The sequence below is a fragment of the Melospiza melodia genome, chromosome 4 (genome assembly GCF_035770615.1).
Source record: "Melospiza melodia melodia isolate bMelMel2 chromosome 4, bMelMel2.pri, whole genome shotgun sequence".
NCBI classification, from domain to species: domain Eukaryota; kingdom Metazoa; phylum Chordata; class Aves; order Passeriformes; family Passerellidae; genus Melospiza; species Melospiza melodia.
This window is the reverse complement of record NC_086197.1, coordinates 24,200,598-24,214,648: the sequence shown is the minus strand read 5'-3', so window position 1 is coordinate 24,214,648 and position 14,051 is coordinate 24,200,598. Positions and strand designations below refer to the sequence as shown.

The 14,051-nt window shown below is 41.0% G+C and overlaps 1 protein-coding gene across 6 annotated transcripts in view; it reads left to right on the top strand.

Annotated features, from left to right (window-relative positions):
• The window catches only part of LOC134417270 (fatty acyl-CoA reductase 1-like), a 131,110-nt gene that overhangs the window by 99,175 nt on the left and 17,884 nt on the right, over positions 1-14,051 (top strand). For all 6 annotated transcript variants that reach the window (XM_063154312.1, XM_063154313.1, XM_063154314.1 and 3 more), the window contains exons 5-8: positions 4,719-4,896; positions 5,972-6,016; positions 10,386-10,504; positions 11,546-11,613. In XM_063154312.1, the coding sequence (XP_063010382.1) occupies positions 4,719-4,896; positions 5,972-6,016; positions 10,386-10,504; positions 11,546-11,613 (410 nt within the window). The remainder of the gene's footprint in view (positions 1-4,718; positions 4,897-5,971; positions 6,017-10,385; positions 10,505-11,545; positions 11,614-14,051) is intronic.

The following is a 14,051-nucleotide window of genomic DNA, read 5'->3' as shown; positions in this document are numbered from 1 at the left end:
ACCAGAGCACAGAGTGACACATATTGTTGGGTTTTGAACACTTACAGAATTGGTGACTCCACCACTTGGGCAGCCCCTTCAAATGCCTGGCCACCTTTTCAGTGAAGAAAATCTTCCTGGTTTCCACCTGAACCTCTCCTGGCACAGCACAAGGCAATGTCCTCTCAACCCAGACAGGAATACAGGGCTTTGATGAAACACCAAAAAAAGCTTGGTTATCTGAATTTACCAAAATAAAGAATAATTAGAAAGAATAACAAAATCAGCTGATAAAGGTCCTAGAAGACATTCTCCTTAAAAGAATTTTCCCACAACTGTTGATGTATTTTCATTAATTTTCTAGTGGGTGATTGTCGGTTTCTCGGCTGTTTAGGTGGCCTGGAAAGGCCCAGAGTGGCCTTGGGCAGCCCGGCGCTTCAAAGGACGAGGAGAGACTTCTGATCTTGTTTCGGTCTCAGTGTTTATTAATTGTTTATCTAAAAGATTTTCTTTCAGCCCGACAGAGGTCTGCACAGCAAGTCAGCCATGGGCACACTGCGAGCCCCCGGGGCGGTCACTTATCTTTATACTCGAAGTTACGTGTACAATATTTATAATTTTTCCCCAATACCTTCTATTCTTATTAACCGGTGCACTTTTAGTAAAGACCAATCCCAAAGTGCCACCATCACCACAGAAGATGGAGGCCAAGAAGAAGAAGAAGAAGGATAGGACACGCCCCAATTCCTCCATCTTACTTCTTTAGACCCCCCTGTACAGAAATCCTAAACCCTGTGTATTATACTCTAACTAACTTATCCCTTCACCATTCACCCCAGTGAAATCCTCCCAGTCCTCATACAGATGTTATCTCCTGTGTAGGATCAAAGTCCAGCCACCAGACACTTCTGGCAACATTCCAGGACTCCCGAGCCCCCCAAGGGTGGTCTTGGTCGCTCTGCACCCTCATCCTGAGGTGCTGAGATCCCACAGGTGATATAACAACTGATCTGTGATCTGTTAACACAAAGAGCTGGTATAAAATCTTTATTCTTCTTGATTTAGGGTAATGGAAGATGAAATTAATTAATGCCCACTAAGAGAACCACTGATTTTTTTTAATAAAATAAGTTTGTCTTAAGAAATAATTTAACTGTCTAAGCACTACTTCAAAAAAGTTAGTACAAACTACTTTTTCCATTTGAATTTCTGCAGTAGCCCATATTCTTGGATATGTTTACTTCCAGCTAGTAGTCATCAATCATTTAGCTTTTATTCAGTAATAGGAATATGATACAAAACTTGAGAAATGTTTTAGTGCATTAGAGCAGTGGGCGCCCTGGTCCAGTGTCTAGCCCTCAAGAATTTCACTGAGAGATGTTATTTAGGGTAAGTACACCAGCCTGGATACTCCTTTCTGTTCCCCTCACAGAAACCTGAAGAGTCTCAGCCTTTTTACTGTCTCCTCATGTGCTGATGGATCTGTCTTGGTGCTGATGCTAGTTGCCCTTCCTCTCTACCTGTTCTTTAACTTTACTCCCTCCCTGAGGTATGGGGGTCAGACAGAACTTCATGCAGTACTCCAGTTGCAGTCACTCAAAGTTTTATTTAACCAGCTTCAAAATTACACCACTGGTCATATCATCAGTCATACCTGATGATAGCCAGCGTTTCATTGATTTTTTTTTTGCCTGCTGCTACTCACTGACATGGAGGTTTCAGAGCTGTGATTCAAGAGCTTTTGCTGAGCTACAGTTACCAGTTCTAAGCTCAACAACCTCTAACACCAGTTCTGGTAAACTGCTTTTCCCTAAAAGTGGGGCTCCTCTTTTTGCCCACTGACTCAGTTTTATGTCCTTTGGTGTTCATCACTGTCAAGACTCCATTTCACTGTTCCAAAAAGCTTACCATCACTTGCAATTCTGAAAACAATTAAGTGTCGAGGGCTCAGTTTTAAAAAAAAGGTCTGATTGCTAGTCAGAAGAGTAGAGAAGGGCTTGGCTACCCCAGAGTTTGTTACTTCAGCTGCTTTATATAAAACACTGAGAATTTATGTATCATAGCTTGAAAATGCAGCAGAGAGGATGATGTTTGAGATGCACCTTTAATATTTGCCATGTAAGTGAAAGAAATAGTGTGTGGATATCAGGGAGAAGAGAGTGACAGGTATCAGAATTTTACCTTTGATGGGGAGGGAGGGGAAGCAGACTAGGAAATATAAACCACCCTCAAAAATGGGGAGAAATATAGATTATGTTTTGCATCAGCCAGCCGTGGATGATTCCCTTCACAACCAACTCTTGTCTTAAGGTGCTGCTCTTGCAAGTGCTTTAAGAGGAATAATCAAAGAACTAGATGCAATAAGAGATCCATTTAACAGTGCTTTTGGCCATGCACTTAATATATGCTTATGATTTCTTATTCACTTGAAATCTTAAGGATGCTCTTATCCTCCTGTTACATCTTGCTGTTTCAGTTTTTTTGATATTTAATCTGCAAGTAAACCCTGAGGCTTAAGCTGTGTAAAGCAAAAATCACACTTCTAAGTGCTTCCAGGCCAATAGGGGAAACATATAATCTGCTGCATCAAGCATGGTTTGCCTTAATCTAAAGCTGAAGGAAATCAGCTTTGAAGGGTGTGCTGAGGTAAGGAACACAGCACACAGCAAAGTTGTGGCTGAAGATGTGGGTTGGTTATTGGAGAAAATACAGATCCATCGTTGCTTACAAGAAAGAGTCTTATTAATGCAAAGCCATTAACACAGAAAGTTTTGCTTTCCTGTGGCAGAATAATTTGGTGCATATAATGGAGAAGTTATTAATTGTTTAATTTGCTTTGTTTGCTTGGAAGGGCCAGATGCAGCAGCAGTGAGCAGAAGCAGTAGCTTTTGTGAGTTAGCATTCCAGAATCTTCCAAGTAGGTCACAGAGCAGTTCTTGCTGAAGTGTTATCTCTGCCTCCCTGATGGGAATATTGGTCAATCAAATCACCTGGCAGGCTGGTGCCCCTGGAACAGCTCCTCAAGTAATACAGAGACCTCTCTGGAATGATGAGGACAAGGGGACAAGGGGAAATACCTCTGCTTGTACTTCTACACCTGTCTTTGCTTTGTGAGAATGCAAACCTGCTACACTCTATTATGAAAATCAAAAAAAAAAAAAAAGAGAGAAGGGGAAAAAGACTTGCACACAGCTTAACCTGAGTTCCTAAATTAACTTAGTCTTCCTCCAGGCTCTACAGAAATAGGCATCTCTTCTTGGTAGACTGGTAATTAGCTACTCCACAGATTTAAACAATAGCAGTTTACTGAGACCCTGAGGTTCAGTGGCTGCCTAAGTGGCTTTACAAATTATGTCAATATTACGTGCTGCTTGTAACTTCTGTGTAGTTAATATCTTATGCTTAAATGCTTTCTTCTACCTTGTTTCTGCTGCACGGGACCAGGCTTGCAAAGGAAGGTGTTTGTGCCTCCATAGGGCTTTTTTATTTAAAGAAAAAATTCTGATATACTACAAATTTTCAGATTTTTAATGCACTCCAAAACTGAGAAATTTGCTGCATCCCATCTGTGCCCAATGAGAGTCATCTGAAAAGTGCTGTGCCACCTGAGCCACCATATCTTTGAAAGGTTGACAGGATCAAGCAGTTTTTCAGGTGTGACTGTTGGCATCATATTTCTCTCCCCTTGACCTCTATCTTTTTCTGAAATTCAAGATAAGGAGGGGTGAAGTGAGGATCTGCAGGAAGCAGTATCCTTGCAGTGCCCCTGGGAAGAGTCCACGCCTTCTGGCTGAACTGTAAGTCCGTTGATTTAATTGCATATTGGATTATAGGAGCTAATCTTTGATTCTGTGGTGTAACACCAGGCTGCTGGGAGCCTGTCAGGGACTGGCAGCAAGGGCTCTGGAAGCACAGCCAGTTCTTGTCTTTTGCACCCAGATGCTGGCAGGACCTGTGAGGTGCTGGTGCTGTGCCAGGGAAGAGCCTTTGGATGCTAGGCCCTTCATGCAGCTCTATCGTGGTAAGGGCTGCTTTTTGAAAGCTATCTGCATAACTGCTTCTGATGGATTAGGTGCTTGAATACCTTCAAAAAATAAAAAACAACTTGTCAGAGTACTTTCGGGTTTTTTTGGTGGTTTGGTTTTGGTTGGTTTTTTTTAAGCACCAGCTGTTTCCTGTGTGAGCAAACCCCTGGTAAGCCTGTTAGGAGGAACATATAACCCTGCAAATGATGGAAATCCACTGTTGGAATAATATCCCTGTAGGACATTTTTCCAGCTTTTGAGACCTTTGTGTTGTTACGTGACTTGCTAATTCAAGGTTACCTGGAATATCCTGAAACATATTTGGGAGTATACAGGGACTGTGTTGGCTGAGGATGAGAACTGCCTAGTGGTATTCCTGGCTGGGAGAGCTCCATCAGGCTGTAGACCATGGCAGTATTTATGTTACAGATTGCCGTGAAGCATTACCTATGCAAAAGATTGCTCTGAAGTGAGTTTGTAGAGGTACCTGAATTGTAGCTGGGCATTGTAGCATGAAGCTCACCAGGGTTTATTTTGCACCTTGAAGACAAAAGTGACTTTCTCCCACAGAGCAGTTTTAAATCCAAACCTTAAATATCTTTGACTGGCTTATTCACTGTTTCAGGTGAAGATTCCTGTCTCACTGGTCTGTTTTGCCTGAATCTTTTTCTCTCCCTGCGTGGTGGATGATAATGTTCTCCTTGTTTCCTGTAGGTGGTTGGATGAATCCATCATTCAAGACATCACACCCAAACTGCTTGGGGAGTGGCCCAACACTTACACCTACACCAAAGCCTTGTCAGAGTACCTGATTCAGCAAGAGAAAGGAAACTTGAACATTGCTATCATCAGGCCATCCATCGTGGGAGCCAGCTGGCATGAGCCTTTCCCAGTAAGCATGAATACACAATTCCCTACTGAGAGCCTTTGGATGCAGCTGGAACTGTGGTACTGTCAAGAATCTGTCGCTCCTTGTATCAGTGTCTTGTGAAACAGATGTCCACAGTTCATAGGGAGATGTGCGGAAGAGGTAGAGATCCTGTGCTGGAGTAGAACAGCAAGCCTTCTTCAGCACCTTAGAACACCTGTGAAAAGACCACATTTAAGCAATAATAACAAGAGCTGGGATAGTTATAGTGCAGAATGCTGGGCTTGCAATTGATTGTCCATTCAGGCACACCAGGGGAGTTTCTGTGCTCGAAACATGGGATCTGAGGGTCAGTCGTACTACTTGTGCATTGTGGTTGAGGTACAAATGTCAGGGACTCAGTAATTAAATGCAGCTATACTTTGGAATGAGATAATTAATTAAGCTAAATATACCAATAGAAATAACATGCCCTAACATTGCAGCCAAATTGGAAAGCACAAAGTAACCTTTGGCTTTCATGTAGCCTGACGTATGCCAGAGATGGCTGCGATGCAACCAAGGCTCTGGGCCAAGCTCGCCATCTTGCAAAGATAAAGAGCTCTGTTTGGTGTTACAACCTGTTCCAGGTTAAACAGCTCATCACTGCTCTGAACTCCAGCTCCCACAAGTGGCAGCTTCCCTGACCTGAAGTAGGATGGGATTCAAAAGAAGTGTTGTGTTTTCGTTTTGGGGTTTTATTCTTCCCTGCTTTAGAAATTAGCTGGAGAGAGCAAATCACCCTTGGTGACAGCTGCATGTTTTCTGTCAAAGGTAAATATTAGTCCAGCTGTTTTCAGCAAGTTTATTCCTGAGTCCAGGGAATAGGAAAGAAATGATTTCTAAGAACAAAACTAGATTCTGTTGATGATGAGTGAATTGCATACAATGCATCCCTGGCTACTGGTTGGCATCCTGGCAGCTGTCCCAGATGGGCTGGCATCCATCTAAACTGGTGTCTCCTTTCTTTTTTGTCTACACCACACCACTGTCGTCATTTAGAAGTCTGTGTAAGCAATACATCATTGAAAGGAACAATAATTATTCTTCTTTTCCACAGGGTTGGATTGACAACTTCAACGGGACCAGTGGAATATTTATTGCGGTATGTCTAGTTACTATTTAAGCTCCCCTTAAAGCAGAGTTTGAGTTACTAAAATAGTAATTCGGATAATTCTGATGTTACTCTACAGCCCCACTTAGAAACTGTATGCAGTAAAGGGCCATGGGAATTTTCTGAGTCTGGGAGAAAGATGTCACCCACTTGCCGCACATCTGTCAGCTGGTAGGACCCAGAGGATGGCCTTTTTTGTGGAGCTCAAAAAAGCTCAATTGAGAGAGTATTCATGATGCTGGTTTGCTAAAATGCGAATTGCAGTTCCTAAAAGCTCTAAAAAAACTAAACGTTTGGACACATTCGGCCAAATTTTCAAAGAAAAGGCAAAAGATGTATCCTTGAAATGAGGGTAATTCACGGGTGTCACAGCTTCAATCTTTTAACACAAATTTATTTTCCAGGCCAGGTTACCACACTGTCAATACAAGCAGCAGTATTTATCATTCCATTTGTCTCTGTTTGTATTGTTTCCAAATCTACTGCTATAACTTGTCATACTTCCACAATACCAAAGATTCTGGCTCCCACTTGCCACTGTTTTGTACAGGATTTCTCCCTCTACAGAGTACACCTAAATAAAATGTATGATTGATTCAGACTCTGCCAGTCACATGGATAATTCACTATATTTTTTCCTAACTTGATAAAATATTCCTGTAAGATGAAAATTATCATTACAATTAGTACATGAAAGGAGTAAAGTTGCATACCTTTTTTCTTGCTTTATAATTTTTTTTCTGAACTAAAATCACTGCCTTAGGCCTCTCTGTCAATCCATAATGCTGTATAGCTCTGGGCAGATATTTATGTTCATGTATGTCCAACTTCATTGCTTTGTCAAAACTATGTTCTAATCAGCCTGGTGCAGTGTATGAAAGCATTAGTGGTCTGCAATCATCGGCGATCAGAATAAAATCCAAATAGGATCTCGTTAAAAAAAGTTCAATTATATTTGGAGTAGAGTTTTTGTTTTTTTGGTTTTTTAATCATAACTTCCAATGATGTCTGTCACACCATTTATCCAGAACTGGTTTGCAAGAAACCTTGAGCCAGGTTTTTTATGCAGACATAGCCTGTATCTTTAGATCCAAGTTAGCTCCATGGAGAGTAAAGATTATGAGATTCTAGGGTCACTATGGGAAATGGCTTCCTTTTTTATATAAAAAGATTAGACTTGCACTGAGATTTGAAAAAGAGGTGATATTTTTTGGTCCAGGTTTGAAGCTCTGAGATTTTTCAGTATAGTGGAAGAGACCATGAATTTTTTGTCATCTACACTGAGCTCTTGGGAGATGAAATATGGTCTGTAACTACATTGAGAGCTGGCCAACAAAAAGACAAAAAACAATGACAAGGATGCAGGGTGAGAGACAAACTTGTTTGGAATGTTTTCCAGAAGGTAAAAATGTTTATTATTAGGGACCTAAAAGACTTTTTTCTTCTGAAGGGGGGGAATTAATAATTTTCCAGCTTTGGAAAAGAGGAGAGTGTGAATACATCCAATAAGTACACGAGTTAATGTTCTTGAATGTGGAGAGTTGTTTGAAAATGAACCCTTACACATCTGAGTGATGCATCAGTTTGATTACCTGAAAATTGTGTCAGTACAACCAGCTCTCCTGGCCAAATGTATTTTAAACTGTGATTATTACATGAGTAGCTTTATTTGCTTGAATTAAGTGTTGAAAAAATCAAAAGGGAAGTGGTTTTGGTGGTTTGGTTTTGTGCATTTGAAGTGTCCCTCCATACCAAAATACTCACTTTCAAATTCTAACCAAGCTCATCCTACAGGGAGAACGTTCCTTTCAGATTCAATTCAGATTTGGTTCAGATGATCTTTGATGTCATTTGGGCAGAATCTGGACTCCAAACCTTGCAAAGACTTTTTTCCTCAGTTGCAGTGTTTGAGTCTGATCATTTAATTCCCTAAATATACTCATTTCTTTTAAATATTCATGAAATATGGGAGTTGTCCAAGTTGTTCTTGACAATTTAATTATGTTTCTTTCCCCTACAGTTGCTCCAGCTGCTGTGGGGAGCTGTGTTTGTTGATTGAGGAACAAAATTAAATTAATTACATTTCCGCTGGAGTGTAATTAACTCTTTTTGTCTTGCTGTTCCCTATTACATGCAGTGACCTTCCTCCTTGCAAAGTAGTGAAGCTGTAGGGCACAACTGGTTTGTGATCTGGACAGTGACTGTCCAAAGCACCTCAGCTGAGAGGATGTCCAGAAATATCAGACTCTGGCCAGGAAATTATTTTGGAGGCTTCACTTTGCAGTAGCTTTTATTTCAGTGAAGAGGAAAATGTCAGTATCTATAAATAGAAACCATGCCATACCTGGTGGAAGTACCACTGAACCATTTTTGATGTAAAAAGTAACCTAAAAAACTTAAACCTCAAGCCTTTGTTACATGCAAAACATAGGAAATCTCGAAGCCATTCATGTGTGTATGACCATCACATGCTGCTCTGACCACATTTTGCAGCAGATCCATCAAACATCCTCATTTGGATGACCTCAGAAAGGTTTTTAGTGTGAAAATGTGATAGTTAATCACACAGTAGTCTCTAGTGAGCATGTTCATAGAAGTGGAAAATTCAGAGCTGTGCTTGCTTGCCTCCTTTGTTTCCTTCTGCCTTTTTTTTCCCCTTGAAAAAACCCAGTAGTAAGAACACAAATAAAATAATAGTGATGTTGCAAATTGAAGCTTTAGTGTCTAAGCCTAACCATATTTCAGTTTAGGGCAGCAGAATTCAATGCATGACACAGGTTTGAGGAGGATGGAGTGAGCCATGTAGGGAATCTTGCACTGTTTGTGTCAGAGTCTGTGATCCCTCTGACTGATGCACCAAGGATGAGATGGGACTGCTCAGAAGTCCTAGTTCCTAAAAATTAAATCAGTCAAAAGTGTTATTCCCTTACTTGCAAGCTGTGAAATGCAACAAACACATCTGATTGCAGACAGGGAAAGGTGGAAAACAGCCTCCAAAAGACCTTAAAAGATAAACACCTTCCAAAGAGGGGATACAGTGTCCCTTAAAATTCACCAATGACCACTAGACAGTGGTATGTGCTTTACAAGTTAATAGCAATCTTAAATGCTTATTTAATAATATTTTTTTCTCCTCAGACTTAAGGCAAGGGGTTTTCCACAACTAGACGCTTCCTGTTTAGTTGTTGTAGAAAAATTTAATCTATTTTATAATGAAATTCAAGTTTCAGATTGTGTGAAAATAATTTAAGAAAAGCTGTAACATTTCCTTTGCCCTACCTTTTAAATATTGATGGATCTGTAGCAAATGTTCATTTGCTCCTTCATTCAGTCCTTCTCTCTGTTTTTGCACAGATCTAAATTACAAGAGCTTTTATCCTTCCTTACTTCACAATCACTTTTATCCTCTCAGCTTTTTCCCTTGTTCCTCAGCTTCACTGCATTGTTTCCCACACAAGAAAAAACTTGATTGCAACCATGACTCTGCCATGTTTGGTTTCTTCTCTTATGTGCTCTGTTGAACCCTCATCTGTGACACACTAAGTAAAGTTCCTTCACCCCATTTCACCCCACCTTTCTGTATTTTGCCTTGTCCTTTCTGATCCAGTCTGCCATGCTGTTGCCATATCTCTCCTGTGGAACTTCCAAAGCCTCATTGGTCATCATGGAAGCCCCCTGATAAGCATTCAGGTTAAATGTACATATTTTGGGGAGCCTGATCCCCTGAAAAATGCACTTCCTACTGAAGGAAGGTGAAAATTTTCTGTTCTTGCCTCTTTCCTCTCTTTGGTTGTCAGTGTTTTTTTATTTGCACTGTGTTTTGGTGAGTGATGTGCTCTTCAATGCAGGAGCCGTCCTTTGTATCTTTGTGCTTAACAGACAGCTTTGGAAAAGAGGAGAGTGTGAATACATCCAAAGGAAAGGTAGTCAAAATCCTTTTCAAAAATCCTACAGTTGTCATTTCCAAAGTGACTGTAGTTTCTGAGGTATATTCAGACCTCTGTCTTCCTGTGGCATTTAAGAAAATGTAACTCTCAGGCATGCACTTTACAAATTAACAGCAGCAAATTCAGATACATTTCTCTCCTTGGGTATTTTCTTTCATATTGAGTTAAATTAAGAGTCCCAGCTTTTCTTGTACACAGCATATCATCATCATGTTTCCAGGCGTCCTCTGGAAATGCAGGACAGCAGGATCCATGGGAGATCCATTGTGTGGTCACAGAAACCAAATAATCTGCAACAGAAAAACCTTGCTACAGTGCTGGCCTGTGCCCAGTGCATGCTGCTGGAGTCCTGCCAGTTAAATCTCAGGCCAGCCTGAAGTGGGTGACTGTTTCCCTGTCTCCCTGTCCGACAGGCAGGCAAAGGGATCCTGCGGACCGTCATCGCCAACAACGAAGCAGTGGCAGACATGATTCCCGTCGACGTCGCCATCAACCTGACTCTGGCAGCTGGGTGGTACACGGCCGTGCACAGGTGGGAGGGCATCCCTCTTCGTAGCATTCCTCTTTGGCCACGCACCTGGAACATTTGCTCCTTGCACCAGCACTTTACAGGGAACTTGGAACTGATTAAAAATCAGTGCAAGAGGCTGGTTGATTGATTTTCTGGTTGGTGTTTCCTCCCTGTGGATGGGAACAGACTGAGAGCATAGGAGACGCAATAAAGGTAGGGTTTAGAGTTAGGAAATCTCTACAGCTACGGGTAAGGCCTGTTTCTTGCATCTCAGAAGTCACTATTCTGAGGGCCAAGAGTTTTGCAGCGGTGGTTTTTGGGTCTCCTTTTCATTGAGTTGCTTCTCAAGTGTCTTCTGGAGTTTTCTTGGTAAAAAAAGCTCTGTATGTTTTCCTTGGGAAGCACTGCACAGTGGAAATATGTTATAGGCTTCTACATTATATGATCTAAAAAAATCTCCCTTCTTTGCATTGTTGAGAAGAGTATGTAGAAGTGATATTAAGGATTTAAGGTCTTTTCCTGTAAACCTTTGTCCTGGCCTTTAATCATTAGGTAGGACTACAGAGAATAAATGACATTAATTATTCTGGAGGTTTATGCAACTCTGAGAAATCAAACCCAGGCAAATAAAAGGCAGAAGTGTTTTCCTTTGAAAGACAGAGTAAGCCCTCTGAGCTGAGAGTAGAGCTACATCCAGTAAGCTTAATAAGGATCCTAAAAGGACCTTGAAGAGCAGCTCACCAGCTTTCCCCTCAAAGCATTTTTAAGATACCCACCAAATTAAAACTCTGCAGTTTTCAAGTATACAGTAAGAAAAATTGTTTCATCACTTGACACCCTTGGCAAAGCATGCTTAGATCAAGAAAACTGTTTGATTAATTCTTGATTTATGTTGAAGGAAGAAATAAAACAAGTGTGATTCATATTTAGTTCCACACCAGAAAATGCAAGCTTTGTTTGGTATTAAACTGAATTGAATTGAAATGGATTGTTTTTGTAATCCCATCTCTAAAAAATAGAGTTTCTTCACATCTCAAAATAATGCTTCTTTCTGTTTTCCAGACCAAAAAACCTGTTGGTGTACAACTGTACAACAGGGGGAATCAACCCTTTCTTCTGGGGAGAAATGGGTAAGGTCTTATTTAAATGGAGAGCATCAATAGTGTTCCTTACACTTTGAAGAATTGGTTTCCACAGTTTAGGTGGCATTCGGAGTCTGCCATTCAAACTGTATTTTGGGTGAGGGTCCTGTGATGTAAAGGGTACTTCCAGACCAAACTATTCTATGATTCTATGATATTATGGAAGTGAAGTGGTCTTTCTTGTCCATAAGAAAATTCTGAACAGAATTAAAAGGTGTGCACTTCAGGAGGAAAACATTGAGATGACTGGTGGGCTTCAAGAACAGTTTGTATTTTGATCATGAGTTTTGTGGGAAAAAAAAATCAAATTATTTTCATGGCTGACTTTTCTTCAAGTGGATGTACTTCCAAGGCAGGGGTGAAAGAAAGGGAGACACATCCTGACACCCTTGAAGAGAAAAACTCATGCTGAAGCCAAGCAGCAGAATTTGTTTCAGCTGTGTACTGTGAAATACTGTGTACAGGTAGTACATTCTAGGACAGATGTACTGGGCCTGGTTTACTTTCTGTTACCCCTGCATTTATATCTTTGTGCTTTAAATACAGGAGGCTGGCTATTCCATCTCTCATCCTTTGTTTTGCTTTTCCCCTTGCTTTATTTACATGGCAAAGTAAGTCAGCAGAGAATGAGACCATAATTACATTTAGAGAATAAATGTCTTAACCATTATTTGATCACGTGGCCTAGCAGGGAAGAAGTTTCAGCAATTGGCTGAGTCCTGAGGGCATCATATCCAGCTCCTGGTTGCCTTTTTTTTTTCCCTTTTTCAATGAGAGATGAAATGTTGTGCTTAGTCAAGATCTTTTGTGGCTTTTTCACAGGAATGAATACAAAGCTCTTCACAGGCTGCTACTTCAGCAAAAGCCACCATAGCACCACTATCTGAGGTTTGCCTTTGTTAACCCTTTTTCAGTGTAAATTTGCTGATGAAAACAGCAAAGTATTTAGTGCATTGTCGTTGATTTTATTCTATTCCTCTGCTTGTAACTGTGGAATTAGTCATGAAGTCATCTGGGTGCAGCAGTGGCACGTTCCATGAGCAGCTGAGCTGTGTGGTGGAACTGAAGGCAAAATTTTCTCCTTGGGTGACACTATGAAACTCTTTCTACCACATGTTGTAGCCACAGTTTTCCTGTGAGAGAGCAGCATGCTGCAGCGAATTAGGATGGAGTATTAAAGTGCAAAATTTTGCCTTTAAAGATGTTGCATGGCTGAAGGAATGAGTTTGGGAAAGATTTACTCCATCACAATGTTATGACTGCAGGCATCCAGTCTGAATCCTTATTCAGACTCCTACCAATTTCTTTTTGGGAAATACACATAATTCTGTGCAAGGAGTCAGGCTGTGTGACTGGTCGTCAGGATGGAGGGTTCTGAGTGTCTGGCAGCTGCTGAGAAACCAGGGAAGGGAGTGGGAGTCACCTGGCCTGGGACTGAGCATTTTAGTGCAAAAGCAAACATGGGTTTTGCAGAGGTATGGGTCTCGGCTATCTGGTTAGACACCAGGACCTGCTGTAGGAGTGACAGGTGTACACAAGAGAGTAGGGATTTTCCAAGGGGAGAAAGATCAAACAGAGAAATTGAGGCTGGATTAGGCTTAGGATACCAAGGGTTCGGAACAGAAGTGGCAGAGATGGTGATGCTTTGAGTACACTTTGAGTGATGAGCTGCAAGGGAGTGAGGGGGCGAGGGAGGGAGGAAACACCCATTGAAAGGCAGTTCATTCTAAAGTTCCTCAGACACAGATAAAAACTCCTAGTGTTAAAAGGAGCCTTAACTGATTTATTTCTTTTCCAAATAATGCTATGCCTTGAAGTTTTTCTTTTTCCTTACTTTCTCAGTACTTTGCCTACTTATACAAAGATGTGGTCAAACAACTAAATTTTTATCTGATGAAGCATATTCTGCTTTGCTGCAATGTGAATCTGGTTAGTCTGACTTTGTGAAGTACATTTTGCAGTTTCTCCTCAAAACTAAACCGTAAAACAGGCTGGAGATGATGTTCAGTGTGGCAAAAATTAAATTCAGTTTATTCTTGTTAGTCTACCTGGGTAAGACCTGTGTCCAATTCTCCCCCTGCAAAACCTGCCTTTGAGTTGTAGGATTCGCTGCTGCATTTTTTTGTTGAGGTTGGAGGGGAAGGACCACCCACCCACTAAGTCTTTGCAGTAGCTCCTAGAGGTGACAAATTTCTAGTTTGGTGTTCTTAGTAGAAGTACAGCAAAAGTCACTACTTGAAGTGCAGTAATGAGCTGAGCACAGACACTGGAGAGTCCTGTCTGAATGTTACGATTGGAATCTGCTTATCTGAGGATGATCTGGATGTTTCTTGAGGCTTGCAAATTCTCATCTGATTTTCTATTTGTAACATAAGCTTAGAGACTAAACGATAATATGAGCACAGATTGATGTCGTTAACTCTCAA